The sequence below is a fragment of the Eucyclogobius newberryi genome, unplaced genomic scaffold (genome assembly GCF_026437365.1).
Source record: "Eucyclogobius newberryi isolate DKJ021-1_F unplaced genomic scaffold, fEucNew1.0.hap1 SCAF_22, whole genome shotgun sequence".
NCBI lineage: Eukaryota > Metazoa > Chordata > Actinopteri > Gobiiformes > Gobiidae > Eucyclogobius > Eucyclogobius newberryi.
In genome coordinates this window covers 14209144-14228340 of record NW_027315857.1, presented here as the reverse complement: position 1 = coordinate 14228340, position 19197 = coordinate 14209144, and the positions used below count along the sequence as shown (strand labels likewise).

General features: G+C 40.1%; 1 protein-coding gene across 3 annotated transcripts in view; it reads right to left on the bottom strand.

The window, feature by feature from the left end:
- Positions 1-7095: 7095 nt before the first annotated feature.
- The window catches only part of LOC140371856 (uncharacterized), a 179939-nt gene continuing 167837 nt past the window's right edge, over positions 7096-19197 (bottom strand). For 2 of the 3 annotated variants that reach the window (XM_072459085.1, XM_072459084.1), the window contains 2 exons: positions 14962-15013; positions 7096-9255 (listed from right to left, as the gene is read on the bottom strand). In XM_072459085.1, the coding sequence (XP_072315186.1) occupies positions 8490-9255; positions 14962-14993 (798 nt within the window). In that variant the 5' untranslated portion in view covers positions 14994-15013 and the 3' untranslated portion in view covers positions 7096-8489. The remainder of the gene's footprint in view (positions 9256-14961; positions 15014-19197) is intronic. The other variant, XM_072459086.1, reaches the window with a different exon arrangement.

Here is a 19197-nt window from a genome sequence, read left to right as displayed (position 1 = left end):
TACACTATGTATTTATTTTTATTTAAAGGTGCACTATGTATTTATTTTTATTTAAAGGTGCACTATGTATTTATTTTTATTTAAAGGTGCACTATGTATTTATTTTATTTAAAGGTGCACTATGTATTTATTTTTATTTAAAGGTGCACTATGTATTTATTTTTTATTTAAAGGTGCACTATGTAACTTTTCTAATGGAGGTTATGCTACCCGCTTGCCTCCATGGCAACGTTATCGCTTGCCTAGAAGGTTCCACATTATGGCATTACAACTTATTTATCTCCATAAGATGAGCAGGTGATGCACCCAGGCCAAGTTACGGATCATGTCTGTGGAGAGGCGAGTCTGCTCACAGTAAGGGTGAAAAGAGATTTTTCTAATAAAAAACAGTTCAAAGAAACCGACAATTGACCAAATGTCAGATAAATGTAATGCTATACTGTGGAACATTTCATGCAAAGCAATAACCCCGACCTGGTGGGAAAAGGTTAACACAGGAACAGAGGAGAACAGATTTAGGACGTTTCAGCTGCTGCACTTCCCTCACTCACCTCTAGGGTCCCTATAACTCTAGTTAGTAAACCAGTATCTGTGCAATGTGAACAATCCTCTTTGTGGAGAAAGACTACTCAGAATGTTCTCAGACTAGACTTGAAACGTCTGGTGTTTAACTCTAAACCTGTTAAGCTCCTGACCTCTGCTGAGACGGTCCTGCCCTCTCCAAACAGAGAACAGGATGCTCCAGGGCGCCAAACCTGTCACGACTCTTGTGACTCTCAAAGTGGAGCGGCAGTACTCCAACCTGGTACAAATATTGACTTGTGCGTGTATTTACTTTAGCTCTTCCACTCAACAATGTTGTGTAAGCACTCACATTTGCAATTCAAGGAAATTAGCACATGAGCTGTACAGATAATAATAAAGCACTTTTATGCATGACTGCAAATGCAGTAAATTTATCTGGAGCGTTGAATAATTCAGGCCCCAGGCGACAAAGTTCCCATACCAATGCCAGGCTAAATGCCCCACATCTTATCTCGGGCTCGGGAGGACTGCCAGCAGATCAAGGTTTTAGGTGCAGAGGGCAAAGATGGATTATATTTGGGGATCACTTGGGAATTGGGCAAGAAGGAGAAGTCGGTCTTTAACTCTTTAGTGACCTTCTTCAGCCTCTCTGGAGCATAAATGACTGTTTATATATCAACCACCATGGGAACTCTTTGGAATAGGAGTTAATGAATGATCTGGAGTGAAAGATTAGCACGTTTAAGAAATGTTGGACCCCCAGGCTCCAGATTTGCTGTTGGCTCAGACATTTACAGGTGAACAGTTACATTTTATACCATGGAGTAGTTTACTTTTTAGTGTTAATGGTTGTCCACTTATACAGTACACAACAAGAGTATTCAGTGTTCAGTGTCAAGTATTTATTTTGTTAATAAAATACAGGCCTATGTCATTAAATATGTAAGAAGGACGATGAGCCAGAGAAGTATGACCCCTGATTAAAAGTCAAGTGGTGTTTTCTGTTGATGACACAATATAATCATGTACAGTTACGCGTGATGTTTATGTGTCGTGTCAGCTGTCCCAGGTGTGTGAGAGTAAAAAGGCCCCGTCGTCCCGGTTTATAGTCTGCCTCTGTAGCAGGATGACAGCACCAAAACCTGTACATGAGCTGACAAGACACGTCCCTTTTAACCTTCTAATAAATAATCAGACAAACAAATGAATCTTATCATGTACATGTTACCGGAACAAAATACAATAGAAAATCCCCTTTGTTACGTTGTTGTTGTTTGTATGTCCACAAAATGAAGCAAGACATTTAAACCTGGCTCTATTCATTTTCAGAGTTTTACACATACAGTGCCTTATTCATGAAAACAAAGTTGAAAAATGACTCTAAATTTAAAATTCACCTAACGATTCTTTTAATAATTTGATCATAATGTGATAAATTATAATAGATACTAATGAATACATTTTGAATTGTTTTGATGGGGTTTATGTAGGCTATTTCCTTTAAATGTGCGCAGGGCAGTTATTGTTGTATAAGAATCTTTTAGAGATGCTGATTATGGCCAAATAAAATCACATTATTCATGTTAGAATATTGCAGTGTAATAATCCAATTTAAATTCAATGAGCTATGAAAGTGTAATTTATGGCGCTGAAAACTGTCTCCAATACTTTAATCAAATCCTTTTGACTTGAAAACAATGGATGTAAAACTCAAATTGGCAGTGTGGTTGGAGCAAGTCTTTTAGCTAAAGTAAAGCCTTATTTAAATAGCACCGACCTTGAAAGTACTATTCATGCTTTCATCAGCTCCAAAATAGACTATTGCACTTTATCTCTGTGTCTCCCAGTCGCCCTCAGCCGCCTTCAGCTCGAACAGAACGTTTTCTAACCAACACAGCAGACGTCAGCACATCACACCGGTTCTTTTTGCTCTCCATTGGCTTCCCGTTTCATTTAGAATTGATTTTAAATTAGTACTTTTTGTTTCTAAAGCTCTAAATGGCCTGGCACCTCCTGATCTGGCCGAGCTTCTGTCTGCTCCAAACCCAAGCAGGTCTCTGAGGGCTCTAAGGTCAACAAATAAACTTCTGCTGGACGTCCCACGTTCTCTGTCGCTGGTCCCAGACTCTGGAACAAACTGCCCCCCCGACATGGTGCCCCCCCCCGACATGCGCACCATCACAGACTTTAGCCTTTTTAAATCCAGGCTTAAAACGTATTTATTCAAACTGGCTTTTAACACTCTGTAATGTATTCATATTGCCTTGGTTTTCATTGTGAAGCACTTCTGGTCATGAGTGTTGTAAAAGGCTCTATAAATAAAGGTTGATTGATTGAAAACTCCCACAATGCAACTCACAGATGGATACCTGCATGTGGAACGTACCGTGTCTTGTGTCTTGTTTGTTTCAGCTTTATTACATATAAAACAAGAGAAAACCTGAGCAGAGTAGAGCTGTGTTCTGGCAGGTGGAGGAAGTAGTGTGTGTACAATTAGCGGCGACATCATTAGGACCAACAGAAGCCTTGAGGAAAACAAACAGGTGAAGCAGCACACCTTTGGGGGACGTCCTCCCTCCCGCTGCTGCTGCTGCGCCTAATGGACCTGCAACAAACACATGGAGGAATCTCACCCACAAACACACTTCATTTGCAACTACGTGTGCGTGATGGAGTCAAGCAGGACAATACTGACTCATAAGTACAACAGAAATGGATTAAAATAATTAAATGAACATAAAATGTACAATGTGCGGAAGGATCAAGCCCAATTTAGCACTGAATGTGGCTAATTGCTAATCTCAAACAAATACATTTAAAATAACCAAGAAATATAGCACAATGAATAATTATTGAGGCAAATCTGAAATGAAATGGCAGTAAACAGATGATTGGACAATTACAAAGTTCAAATAAATAAATAAATAATAAATAAAAACAAATACAGAATTATATCATCACCATATATTAATTTGTTTTAAGGCAAGACACTGCAGGTGAATAGGAAAATACATTGAATTTAGAGATATTAATGAAACGTATTCTGTAGTTTACTTACAAAAATTAAAGAAAAATATTATAAGGTTTTCATCATAATGTTTTCATATAGAAATGAGGCAGTTAATTTGTTAAAATTGCCAAAGTTTTCACATATTCTGTACATTTAAATCTAGAAAATTGATCAAGACAAATATAGATTTTCTGAAAATGAAGATTCTGGCTCTCTTATTTAGAATTAAAGTATCATTAGTATTAAGTCAATCTTAGTGAAAATTGATATAAAAATTCAGATTTCTCCTTATTTTTTGGAGTTAAAACTTCAGACTTGGATTTAGATCAAAGAATCCTTCTGTAAAATCTGTCCAAATCTGTAACGTTTGGCGTGTGTATTTACTTTAAGATCTTTATTTCTCATTTGGAGGAAACTACCTTTTCCCCCGTATAAATCTATAGACATAAATTGATAAAATGAAACAACAAACATCTTTAGGTGCAGTTTGGACATGGTTCTTTGGATGATATGTTGCTCATATGTCGAGATCGCCTCAACACATCTCTGTCCTTAGTGAGTTGGGACAGCAATACAGCAGTTTGGGCCCTGTGCTATAATAAGGCACAACATTTCCCATGAGCCTTTGCTTGGAACAACACAGGTGTGCTCTATTTGATGTCACTCTATGCTGCTTTGTCTTTGGCTTTGTCAAACATTTGCCTTGATGAAGGTTTAAAGAGCCGGGGCCTAGATTAAGGCTTTGTTTTCCGTCATGCACATGTTCTCTGGGCGTGTGTGGGCCCCTGTCGAAAGGACCTGCAAATTATTGACAAACAGGCCAAACATAATCCCTTGAAACCCAGGATTAACTGCTTTAAAAGATAGAATTTCTGTTGTGCAAGCTCCAAATATTTTGACAGTAAGTTGAAAAAAACATTTATTTTCTACTAAATCTGGTGCTATTTCTGTGTACGATTGGCGAAAGAGCATCATCTTTTGTTCGTCTTGGCCATGAGTCAATCTCTAATCTATCTTTTCTCTCTGTTGAAATGGTTCAAATGCTGCTGGGAGGTTTTCGGGGGGAAGATGAGTCACGGAATTGAGAAATCAGAGGCGCAAGACGGAGCCGGCACTGTAGATTTATGAAAGTGCTGCGTGTTGTATGAGACAACGGCACACTTCTGCAGGTGTGATTCCGGTCTTCACACCAGCTGCACCTCTTTCTAAATAAATCCAAGTTTTGAAGTAGAAGAAATTCACTTAAAGGTGCAGGGTGTCAGTTTTCTGGTTGGTATGGTGCCTGAAATGTGCCTTTTTTAAAATTAAGCACTGATTCAGCCTTGGGGGGAAAATGAACTGACAAACAGACTAGCAACTTGTCCAAGCGGCGTTGCCTGCTTGTCTCCATGGAGATGGATACGGCACAGTGCGGAACATTCCATGGAAAAGCAAACAAATCTCCCCGGTGACGAGCAGCTGCTGGATCCGTCATCTCCCACTCGGCTTCTCCGTCTCATTGTTGCTGTGTTTGGACCTCAGGGGAGATATTTTATACAAATATCTATTATATTCTCCTTTTACCCATTATTGACATCTCTACCTGCCAAAGTCTAAGCACCACAGTCTATCATGTCATTTCTTTGATTGCACTTCTTGTATTTGACTGGTAATATTGTGTCTATTTCCCCCCAGTTGGATTATGCTGTTGTTTATGTCACTTCCTGGTTGGACATGAGCAGCAGTTGTGACAAACGAAGTGATTCCACAACTGTTACCTAGCAACCATATTGTAAACATGGGCCAAAATCCATATAAATGACATAATAGTCCTGAGTTTGCAAATAATAATACCTGAAACCACCTTTATTTTGTTAAATTACTGTTGAAGCGTGTAACTTCTCCCTGCATTTTCAAAGGAACGTCGCTCATTGATGACATCACAGGTGGATTCTGTTTTAGAACTCAGCATTACTGTCATTTGCATTTTTTCTTGACAAACTGTAACTTGACTGAGGTAAAACCATAATTGATATTCACCACAGGTTCAATCGCACCAAACAATGTAATAATTAGAAAAAGATGAGAATATGTCATATCTGTACTTTAAGCTACTTCTGGTGTAAATGTCATGACAACCCATGTAACTACTTTTATATCATGAAACGGCTAAATGCTAAACATTCTACCATCACAACAAATAATAATATACATTTACACAGTTTAAAAAGAATATTTCCAGTCTATTTGAGCTTTAGATGAGGAGTGGAAATTTCCTTAATGTGAAATTGGTCTGAAAGTGGCCTCCAGGCTGCTCCTATTGTGTGACATCATGCAGCAGGCGACAATACCACTGCGGATCAGTTTCAGGTGATGTTTGAAACTCAATATGGTTTAGTGTGGAAGAAAAGGTGCAGGGACAGGCAAGACATTCCCTGCTTTAAAAGAAATGTAAAGAACGAGGCAGGTTTAATTGTCGGGAAGAATACAGTGTACATTAAGCTTAGCAAATAATGTCTTTTCAGAATATTTCGGGCCCATTTAACACACAAAAGCTTATTGACAATTTGAAAAGTTTGGATTTGACTACAGTTCGATCTTTGCATATCCCCAAACATGATAAGACATGAACGGACGAAGATAGAAAACGCTGGTTGCTTTCAGGCCGAGTGGACTAACCAGTCGTGAATGCGCGGTTACCATGGTTTCCCAGGTTGTGCTGTGTTAAGGTAAAGAATAAAGCCCTGAGGTGTTCATTAGCCAAGAACAGGGGCCCCAAGCTCCGCCCACTAAGCCTCTAACTGCAGCTCTTTGGAGATTTGATCGACTACAGAGATTGCATTCATTTAGAAAGACAAGCGACCGAACTGCATTCATAAAACGAGCCTTAAAACACGTCAATATATCAGAGGTTTGTGTCCATAATGTATATTGTAAGTCAAATTAACAGCAACACAATTTGTCTTGATTTGCATCCAGTCAACGGAAGAAACTGCAGCGTGTCATTTTCGAGATACATCATTTATTTTACAATACAAATAAATGTAGAAATGATTTGGCAGGCGATAAAGTGACTGCAAAGCCAGTCATAACAGCTTATTTAGCACTCTACAGAACAGCCTCCCTCTGCACCCTCCAGCCTCTGCATCCTCCAGCCTCCCTCTGCACCCTCCTCCCTCTGCACCCTCCAGCCTCTGCACCCTCCAGCCTCCCTCTGCACCCTCCAGCCTCTGCACCCTCCAGCCTCTGCACCCTCCAGCCTCCCTCTGCACCCTCCTCCCTCTGCACCCTCCAGCCTCTGCACCCTCCAGCCTCCCTCTGCACCCTCCAGCCTCTGCACCCTCCAGCCTCCCTCTGCACCCTCCAGCCTCCCTCTGCACCCTCCTCCCTCTGCACCCTCCAGCCTCTGCACCCTCCAGCCTCCCTCTGCACCCTCCAGCCTCTGCACCCTCCAGCCTCCCTCTGCACCCTCCTCCCTCTGCACCCTCCAGCCTCCCTCTGCACCCTCCTCTCTCTGCACCCTCCAGCCTCTGCACCCTCCAGCCTCCCTCTGCACCCTCCTCCCTCTGCACCCTCCTCCCTCTGCACCCTCCAGCCTCAGCCAGTTCATTAAGCGCCGGGATGCACCTAACGTCACCGGGCAGACACCGGACACAAAGCCTGACCTGTAAAAGAGGCCTGGGAGGAGAGACGGCCCCACAGCGCTTCATTTACCACAGCCTCAACCCTCGGCTGCTCCGGCGAGATCTGAAGGTCAGCCAAGGTCAAAATTGCACTTTGAGAGAAACGCCAGGTATTCACTTTTCCTTGAGTCCTTTGGTAAGAAAAGAAAGCTTTGCATAGTTCTGGCACAAGTCGTGGAAGTGATGGGCTACATTATTTGTGTCATTATTATACGTTATAATATATTATTCTAAATCAGCTTGAGAAATGAGCACTGTGTACATTAAATGATTCATTTCATGCAGTGAAAACAAAGACAAGTGAAGTGTACAGAGAATTAACATGACGCTACAAACCGTGTGCTTCAGTTAGGGCTGCACAATACCAGGACATTCAACTACACATGTTGTTTATGTGTTGCAATATTGTTACAAATCCTTCTAAAAGCGGCATTATTATTGCTGACTTGCAACAAGGTTTATTCAAAATTACATTTTAGAATTTAACCTTTTACTAGAGCTAATAATACCCTTAATACATGAATTAGTGTGTGCTAAGTTAAAGTATATTACGTATTGTGCAACCCTAGTTTTAAATATAATGTTTACATCTCTCCAAAAGTAAATGAAAGATAATGTTCCATGTACGAGGACAACAGCAACACAAAACATGGGCAGCATGTAAAATGCACCCGTGACCTTTCCTCTGTTTGCTGAGACCTCATTGGGCGACAGTGAAACATGTGCTGTGATTGTGCCGCTCCTGTGAGAGTGCAGTAGGTAGATGGCAGAGCAGTGGGTGATCACTCACAGTGGCATTAGGGCTGTGGAGTGTCAAGCTCCATTGGAACAGACAGAGGCTGATATGGCTGCAGGCAGTGTTCAGTCTAGACACCCCGCTCTCTTCAGCGCTCTGTACTCGGGGCTTACATGATCCTTGCAGCTTTGGAAATGTTGCCTTCACAAGGCAGACACTGTCTGTACACAACCACTAAATAGAGCTTTAAAAATAAATTCACCTTTGTAAACAGAGTTCCTTCATTTCATTTTTTCCAAAAGTCTTTGGAAAAGTCTAAATGCAATTTTTATTCAAATAAAAAAATAACTTCAATGTTGCCTGAGATTGACTATTTTCAAGCAATAGTTAAATAATTTCCTTCAAAGTTATGTTTCTAGACAACTGTAGGCTGTAGCCTGCTCTGAGCTCCAGACACAAGCACTAGATATTTCCATATTTCCAAGTCATCTGTTCATTTGCATGTTGTGATCAGTGACGTTCTCGTTCCTTCACAGAGATAAAAGCATAAAAGTGTTCACTCAAACTCCTCTCCAGCAGTGGCCGAATCCAGAGCAGCCAGAGCCTCTGCCACCATCGAGTCCGTCACACTCTCCACCTCCTCCGCCTCGTTCCTAGGCTCCTCCTCTTCCTCCTCCTCATCGCTCTTGCTCACCACGATGCCGCTCTCTATTGTGGACAGTTCAGGGGTCTTTGGCGCCTTGGTGTCGACGGAGGAGACGCTGGTGGTGCTGGTGTGGATATCCACAGACAGGACACTGCTCTCGTCTCCGGTGTCACAGGGGTACTCCGGGGTCCCTCCTACTCCCTCATCCAGCTCATCAGCGGACAAACTCTCCGTTCTACACTCGATGGTGGAGACGCTCCAGCCATTTCTGACCTCTCTGTCGTTGTAGTCCATTTGATGCCCATAGCTCTGGAGCGCTGGGTAAACTGGCACTTGGCTGGGCTGCTCTTGCATGATCCATCTTGGTCCCGGAGCATCTGGTTGAATGATGTAAAGAGCGCCCTCTGCAGGCGGGGCACTGGCCTTCCTGTGCAGCTCTTTGGTGTGCACAGAATGCAGTCGGTAGTTCACATGGTTATTGTCCACCTCCAGCTTGAGCGTGCTGTCGTTGGACTTGCTGAAGCCCGGGTTGTGGATGCCCTGTTTGTGCTTGCCTTGGGCGGCGCGAGGGTCTCCACCGGGGGGCGCTCCTGAGAGGCGATGCGACTGATACAGGGAGCTGACGGCGGGGTCGCTCTTCCTGCCATCCACCCCCACCGACGGGTCATAGATGTAACTGAAAGACACATCAAATGTCACTGACCTCACTATTCAACATACCATGTCACATGTAAGACACATTCTATTAAAAAGAAACATCTAAAACATATATATTTAGTATTTGGTCACAATTATAAAGACACAATCTACTTAAATTTAACTATTTACTACAAATGATACTGTCTGTCTGGTATACAGGAAGTATACAGGACAAGTACCTTTATTTAGCTACTTATTTCACAAAAGAAAGATACATTTAACAAAGTATGTGTAACATTTAGAGTTGTTTTTGTCTGTGTCTAACTATGTACAGTGTCTGTTTTGTCTTGTTAATGCCTTTTAATGTCCGTTTACCATTATGACCAGGGGACTATGGATAAAAGGAAGCCTTTTGGATCATTTGGCTTTTTTACTCATGTTTATTCATGCGTTTTATGAAAATGCACTGCCCCGTGTCAAATAAACTCATCAAAATCAATATTTGTGCCAACCATTTCTTGCTGTCAGACTAAAAGAAAAGTGAGCTAAATGCCATCTCTTCTTTCCAAAGAAAGCAGCAGATTGGAAAGTATTTATTTCCCGGTGACAGACAGACTATTTTGGTCCGACTGGGCTCCAGGAGTCAGATGTTGCTTGTGTGAATCAATACAAACACCTCACACACCCAGCAACGGCGGGAACGAGAAGCCTCCAATGTGTGCACAATGTGTCCTTTTGAAAAGCCACTTTTACTGTAACTCTTCATTTACTCTCACTTTTGCAGATAAGAGTTAAATAGTGTAAAAATTTAATTTTTGCAATCTTTTTCTTGATTTTTTAAATATAGCTTCTAAAAACTAAATCCTTGAAGACCTAGATCTATTTTTTTTCAAACCCCCAATTGTAAGCCAGATTTAAATTACCCATAACCTTCACAATTACACATTTTCTGCTATAAACTATCATAACAACATATAACAAAGCAACCTCCGCCACACATTTAGAGTGACTCTGGTGTAGGTCTTTCTCCTGCCTTAGCCCCTCTGTGTCTCTGATGCCTGATGTCGTGTCAGCATTAGCAGCTCGGAGGCGGGGCCGGGCCGAGGCGACGGGGGGGCTCTGTTTTCCGTGCCTCTCGTCTGACGGCCTCGTTCACCGGCCGCCAGACGTCGCCCGCTGCGCTCGCTCACACCCATCTGCTTTGAGAGCTCATTTGTTTCCTCCGCCGCAGAGCCTCTGCCTCTCTGGCTGCGCAGCGCTCCCGACGACTCCATTTGAGCGCTGACTTTCCGACCTTAAAGCCCGAACCTGAGAATTAGCATGGAACTTCACCGATCGATCGCGGTAGTTTCTCTCGCCTGAGTCATACTCGCGAGGCGTCGTTCCAACACCCCTCGCTGTGGGGGAAATGGATGTTTTCCGTCTCCCCGGTGCTGCCAAGGTGACATTTGAGGATCAGACGAAAGCTAATAAAAATAACACCAGACAAATGTTGGACGAGAAAATCTAAAATGGAAACTCAACTTCCAGCTGTTCCAGAAAAGTAACAACTCGAGCTGTTCTATTTCCACCACGCTGCTGTCTTATGGCGGGACACTTCACTGTTTGTGTCCTGCGGTACATACAGTTAACGTGTGCAGTTATTGCTATATTCAGTGGCATAGGCACAGTCCGCCCCAGGACAGCTGTGGCATCTCTTTTGGCCAACTCAGCACAACGATTACGGGAAACATGCTATGCACTTGTCGCAATCATATATTATTTATTGTCATCAAACATCTGTGAACACTATGGTGGTCCCGGAGTCTCTAATAGCACAGTATGAGCTCCTGTCCATGTTCACTAACAAGGACCACGACCCCAGCTACGATGCAAAGTGTTTATTGGGATACGAGAAACATGAACAACACAAATGTGCAGAAATGGATGCCGTTTTGGGGCGTCTGGCTCCCGGGCTTCGATACCCCCATCCAGGAGATACATTTGAATAATTAGAACAATTAAAAAAGGGTGGGAGGGAGGGGAACGACATCATGAACACAGGTGTATGTGATCTGGATGCTTAAATAGTGTAGCCGCAGGAAGGGGATAAGATAACAAACTTATCTTCTTTTAAAGAGCCCGACACAGTCTCTTCATTCAAGACCAGGCTTAAAACACTCCTCTTCTCAAATGCTTATGGTCAGGCCAGATCGGACCAGAATTAAAAACCTCCTACTTTTCCTATCAGCAATATTTAGTTAGCCTAATTTAGCCTGCTCATTGTCCTTTTCTCTCACTCAATTTTGAAAAGCCCCCCGAGGCGATGCTCCTGTGAGTGTTGGGAATTGACAGAAATAAACTGAATTGAAAATACGTTTAAAACAGTGTCAGGCAATAACAGTAGTAAAAGAAAAGTCCTGATTCTGTCTGACATTAGCCCCAAAAGTTCAACCAAGAACCCTTTGTTTTCCCTTTGTCTTTGCTAACCTATTTTTATTAACAAATCAGACTTTTGCATAAAGTGGGCGGGGACTTAAGGCTCACTGTGGGATTCCCTCGCTCTCATGTCGGCGCTTCAGGGAGAGAAGAACATAAAGTGGTACGTTTACTCTGCAATAATCACTTCAATCACACTTTGCACAGTTACACAAGGAGCTCCCGCCTGATGCACGGGACCCGACAGGACAACTTGCATAAGAGTGCAAACAAAAGCCCACACATGTATTTTTAATGTACAGGAAAACACAGATCCCAAGACTATGTGTGCTTAAGGGCTGTTTTATTCTGTGGTGCTTTTTGTCCATGAATTGTAGATGTTCAACAAGTCAAATAAGATCACATTACAGTCTAGTCTTTGCTGGGGCCGCAACTAACGATCCTTTTGCTAATCGATTAGTCTAACGTTATTCTTTTGATTAATCCTGGTCGAGCACATTGATGGACAAAAGAGCGCTTTCATAATACACAAGGAATGACGACTCAATTTCAGCTCAATTTCAAGCTCATGGCACGTTGATGAACCACTGTATCGACAAGTATAGACAAGGAAGTGTGTTTGCTGTTACTGTTTGTGTGCGGCAAAACAATATCTATTTAAATGAGGGAAAAAGCAAACGTGCCAAGGAAGAATACAGTTAATATAGTTTTATTAATGTCGTGTGATCCATCTTTTGAAAGCTACCGAGTGTTTTATCTGACACAAACGTTTCTTTTACAATTGATTGGGGCCTAAATGATAAAATCTAGATCAGGGGTGTCCAAACTTTTTTCACCAAGGGCCGCATTTTGAAACTTAAACGAGGCAGAGGGCCACAAACAACTTGACAACGACGAATTTGTTGAATGACAAAGTGAATCATTCGAAATTTTGCATTTGACGTAATTGCGTTGAGCCTCCACACCTTGAATTAGACCTAGAATATTAATATTAGGTTGGTATAACATCAATATGCCTGAATTTTCCCAATTTCACTGTAAAAAGTACTACGCTTTGTTGTTTTGGCCAACATAGCAGGAAGCTGGAGGGCCAACAAAAATTGGTTTGAGGGCCGCATTTGGCTCCCAGGCCCTAGTTTGGACATGCCTGATCTAGATGAATTATACAGCCACAGAGAATTGACCCTGGTTTAAAAACATGTAGGTCATATTATTCAGAACAGGGGCAGTGGCAGAACTAGAACCGTCCTCCAACGAGCCTGGCCCCGTAATCCCTGCCAAAATGCACTTTCAGACACTTCCAGTGCTTTCGCTAAACCAAAGTCTTGCGGCGCTAAAAGTGCTGTGCCAGTGTCCAGAGTGGCATAAAGCGGCATTAGCCCGCGCGAATAACGTCCGTAAGCACGCGGCATTGACCCAGTAACCCAGCGGCCCGCCCCGCCGAACCACCGAGCGCGCTTAAGCTTCGAAATGTGACACTCCGCACGATTAAAGAGGTATGCGGCGGCGTCACAAGCCTTACATGTGTCGGGTTTGACATGGGAACAAGAATACCGGGGGGATTACGGGCGCGGAATGTAGCTTTTCCCCCCTCAGAAATCACAGTCAAATACTGTAGGAGATGAGCGGCCCGGTCCGACTGGAGAGCTACAGTATCCAGGGGTGATGGCTATTGGCATATTGAGCAGCCTCGGCACAAAGGGCTCGCACAGAAAGGAGTCTTCGCTGCATCGAGCGGACAAGAAATCACTGTGGAGTTTTACACAGCCGAGGGCAAAGAGGGGAAAAGCTGGTGTGAAGCAGCAGAAGGTGAATCCAAATGTGTGCGTTTTTCTACGATTAAAATGGGCGTGTTATTGTTTCTAAACCAGTGGTTCTCAACCTTTTTTCGTGTTGAGTGCTACGTTTTTAGTCAAATCCAAACCTGCTTTTGACCCACAGGAGATTAAAACATGACACAAATATGCATGAATCACTCTGAATACAACTTCCAGTGGTTTAGTGACAAGAGGAAGAAATAATCATATGTTTAGAGTCAATTTAGCATAGTATTAATAGTATTGATTGTCCAAACGCACAAAAACTGTCTTTTTTAACTACTTTTATAACTTTATCTCTTATTCCTGGTCGGGAAACAGGTATTTAAGAAATGAAACAAACATCAGTGTGTTTCAATGTTTCAATATTACCTGTTTATCAACCTTTTGCTGCACAGTGGCTCCTCACATGAGACTAGAAACTATTCAAAGCATGTGATACAGTTTCAAAACCAGGAAACACCTCAGAACTAAATATGATGATTTTTCGAAAAGTAAAAACCTCTCAAAAGTCTCCTATAAACAGGAAGCTGAAACCCACGAATTGTTAACAATTGCAATATCGATAATAAGCTGGTGTTGTTGTAGCGACACGACGTAAGAACAAATTAGCTTTTTTACTCTATTAATTTATTACTGCATTCAAATTATTGTCCAGGAATAGTATTACATTTTATATTATAATAACTATTAATATGTTACGTTAACATACCAGACACTTACCACAGTTCGTTGTCTGTGCGTCATGTAGCTGAAGGTGTTAGCGTTAGCATACGTACACCTATTCACCGTGTTCTCTCATCTGTTATTATTTTAAATTGCATTTCAAGATAAAATGTCTGTTCTTAGTCTTGGATTTTATAAAATAATTTCCCCCAAAACTGCGACTTATATATGTTTTTTTCTTCTCAATTATACATTTTTTGGCCGGTGCGACTTATATATGTTATTTTCTTCTCTATTATGAATTTTTGGGCCGGTGCGACTTATACTCCAGTGCGACTTATATATGTTTTTTTCTTCTCTATTATACATTTTTGGGCCGGTGCGACTTATACTCCAGTGCGACTTATATATGTTTTTTTCTTCTCTATTATACATTTTTGGGCCGGTGCGACTTATACTCCAGTGCGACTTATATATGTTTTTTTTCTTCTCTATTATACATTTTTGGGCTGGTGCGACTTATACTCCAGTGCGACTTATATATGTTTTTTTCTTCTCTATTATACATTTTTTGGCCGGTGCGATCTACCTGCGTTGCACCAATGAAATTTCCCCATGTAGGACAATAAAGGAATATCTTATCTTATCTTATCTTATAATCCGGAAAATACGGTCCTTCGTTTTTATCTTTAGTCAAACCACAGTATTTTACCAGTATCATTCATTGTTTCATGCTGCACCGTATCACAGACGCACATCACTAGTGAGTAAACTGTTTTTCTGATTCTGATTCTACAAATACACTATCAAAAAAGCTCAAAACTTTTGTGTAAAACGCTCACCTTTTTATCATCCGGCAGCATTGGCACCCCATTTGGCCAGCGGCGTCGGCACCTGGAAGACACACCGCCGCCATCATTATTAACCTTTACATCCCCTTCTTCCGAGACACAACTTTTACACATCATCGTCACGGTTTCGTCCGCGGTACCGCCCTCCCCTTCTCAGTGATTGACGGAAAGGTTGCTCCGTAATGGCCCGGTTCCGCGCGTTGCTCGACTGCTATTGATTCCACGGTTCAGCACCTCTGACATGTGAGTGCTCTCTAAACGAGGGATTTTTTTCCCCTCCACGCCACACGTTCCCTCTCATCACTCACGTCTGGGTTTGCCCTGGGTTTACGCGGTGGCGGGATGAGAACTGTCTGGGCCGGAGCTCTGATAAAGATACTATTGCCATCCATCATTGCAGTAGGACTTGTAGATATGTATATATATATATATATATATATATATATATATATATATATATATATATATATATATATATATATATATATATATATATATATATATGTATATGTATATGTATATATATATATATATATATATATATATATATATATATATATATATATATGTATGTATGTGTATATATATATATATATGTATATGTATATATATATATATATATATGTATATATATATATATATATATATTATTTATTTATATATATATATATATATATATAAATAAATATATATAATATATATATATATATATATATAATTTATTTATATATATATATATATATATATATATAAATAAATATATATAATATATATACATATATATATATATATTTATTTATTTATTTATTTATTGGGGATAGCAGTCTCCTTTTGCATCCTGGGGGTTTGTTTCTCCAGGCGTTGGCATTTCATTGTGAATAATTAATGGGCGAGAGCTTGAGTTGGACTTGTCTGCAGAGGGTACGGTGTCTACGGGAAGAGGGATGGGACGCCCGGCGACAAGACTTCAGACTCAACTTTGTGAACGCCGCGGCGACAGGGGGGCTATTGACGAGAGGGGGTGACGCCGACGGCCCGGTGTGTGTTCAGGGGAGGTGGCTCAGTGCAAACAGGGACATTGGACGTGATGTAATGGGTCCGGCCCAACAGAACGTCCAGGCAACGACGCTGTGTTCACAAGAAGTAAACAGCCATCGCTCAAAATGACACGCTTTTTTCACGTGGAACAAATAAAAGTCGATATCGTGGAAACGCTTCATAATAGATACATTTTTAAAAGCCTGAATAAAGCATGTGCCAGGGTTTTAAAGGACATGTGTGTGCAGTGGTGGCTGGTGATGCACAATATAAAGAGGCTATTTGACATTGCCATCATTAATGTGATGATTAAATATGAAAATGTCAATGTCAAATGTATTTTCTCACAAATGGTATCTGCCTCTAAGTCATAGTATTACATTACCAACAGTGGAAATAAAGTGTGTTTTACTTAATTCAGTTGTAAATGTGTATTTAAAATGTGTATTTATTCAGTCGATGTAAAATGTTGTACTAAAGACATGTCATTTATAGCATTTTTTCATGGGTTTTCTAATAAACAAAACATCTATTTATGAATAGAGGTTCAGCGTTGGCATTATCCAGTGTAATGAATTCATTTTATTCACAGCCAGCAAATTATGAATTAATTATTGCTTAGTTTGGTGAGTATGACCATGTGGTAAATATTCATCATAGTTTAACATCAGTCACGGGGCAGTTTGTGAAAATAAAAGTTGAAAATGAAATAAAGTTGAGTTCTCTCTCTGTCTGTGTCCTATTTTACACACAACTGAACACGAAAATGTTTCTGACTGACTTTTCAACAAAATAAACGTGCTACCAGGTATTTTTAGTTGTCAAATCATCGTTGTGTAATTTATATGGATTATGGCCCTTGTTTACATTGTGGTTGCTAGGTAAAAGAATCTGCTGCTCATGTCCAACCAGGAAGTACAATTATAAATATCACCAAAATGATCAAACTTAAGTAAATTTTTGAAAATAATCATGTTCATTACTTTATATTATAGTCCAACCTGTCGTATGCACTTTAATTTAAGTCGTTTATTAAGAATGATTCAGATGCTAATTAATGCCCTAAACCTAACTTCTAACTCAGACGCCAAAATCATTCTTAATGTTCTATTTGCTCATTTGTTCATGTGTTATTAGGCTATTTAACTAGTAATTGTGATAATAAAAAAAAAGTAATAAGTTAGAAACTTGATACTGGCTTTGATACCACAGTAAAAACAAAAAACGCCTTTTTCAGAATGTTTAGAATGTTATTTTCGACACAAAATAATAGTACTTTCTAAATGTTACCGTGTTGTCTTATACTAGTTCTGATAAAGCTTTAGATCCTTTTAAATCTGTTCAAGAAAGGTCACATTTTGTCTTTTTTTTGTCATTTTTCTTATTATCGAAACTTGATACAAATGATTATCTAGTTACAGTATCGATTCTTTATACTTTTAACAACACTATCCTTATCAAAATAATGTGTGAAGATTTAATATTCAATCATAAAGCAGCTTATAATTCACAAGGGCAACAAGATTAATCACAACCAAATCGAAATATGAATAATCTCAGTTGGCAAATCACAAAAACTACACTTATTATGGTAAATAAATATACTTCTTAATATTAGGGGTGAGCCACAGGCAAGTCAAGATTATTCAGATCACACAGAAAAATAAAAAATAAATTATAACGACCATTTTAGAGGCAAAAATAAGTTATTTCAGTTCAATCTAAACTCGACATGACTTTAACACAAAAGCTTTTATATCTGGATGTATATATGAACTTACTTATTATTATAAGTCTGTTATGAACATGACTTTTCAATTCAGAAAGTTTGATTTCTTTAAGACGTTCACGTAAAAGAAGAAGTACAATCTATAAGACAATTTAAATGAGACAAACAAATGCAAGTATTTTCCTATATCATGATAATATAATAATCATCATGACATTTCATCTCACAATAATCATAACTCCAAAATTTGATATCGTGACATCCCAAGTGGGCGTTATATCAAAATGCAGATAATATTGTCAATGTTGTTTTTTAAGATTATCAAGTATATTATTTATAGAAAAATAAGAAAAATGCTAAAAAATGAGCTCATAAAAATATATCTTTCTGCATTAATTGTACAAGTGTCAATAATAAACCTCGGCTACATATTTGAACACATTTCTGTCGATTTCGTTGTCAGATACTTCATTTTTGTCAATATGGCCCGCCCTCACATCAGTACTTTAAACCTTTGGCCCCTGAAACACACTCCTGACCGTGTACTTTGAAATGCATGCGATTATTGGGAGTAGTTTAGGTTTCTCTTATGTGTTAATGCTCCTAAAAGGGTTTAAAATGTACTCGCTGAACCGAATTATACTTTGAAAGTGACGCGTTTTCATGGTTTAACTTACTTTTGACTTTAATCTTGGTTTTAAAAAAAAAAGCAAACGACTCCATAGCAGCAAATATACAACATCCTTGGGGCCAAACTGTTCTTTTGTGGCCAAAGAGAGCCCCTCAGGCAGGTGGGCTGTAGCCTCAATGCTCACGGCAGCATCGATCACACACGTAAACGACAAACGGGAACGTGACAGGGCAATTATGTAACGAGGTCCTTAAAGGCTATCGGTCCAATCTGCATCGCGCCGGTCACATTTTCCCCCGTCAAAGCCTGGTATTATCTGTGCGAGCGCAGCTAGGCATGACTTGGTTATTCCCAGGCATGTAATTATGCCCCTGCAGGTCTGTGGCCGAGAAAAGCACAGGGATAATGCTGCGTGTTACTCTTGGATACCACAGGAGAAGGAAAACAGAGGTGGCCAATGTATCAACATTTAGATCATATTTGAAGAGATGTCACTTTTTATTATCAAGTACATCGTTTTTAGAGGAAAAACGCAGCAAAAAGAGCTGATTAGAATGAAAAATGCATAAAAGTTCAGTTGTAAATGTTCAAATAAGGCTATATAGTTGTACTTTTATTGATTTATTGTGATGTTCTTAGACAATACAATCAAATATTTAACATAAGATAATATTACTGGTACTTTCTTAAATATCACGTCTGATTCTAGTTCTAATAAAGACCAAGACTGTTATAACAATTTGGTCAAATTTAGTATTTTTATGTGATTTTTTCAGTATCAACACTTTTTTAAATGAGTATCTAGTTTAGATACTGACTTTAGGATCTA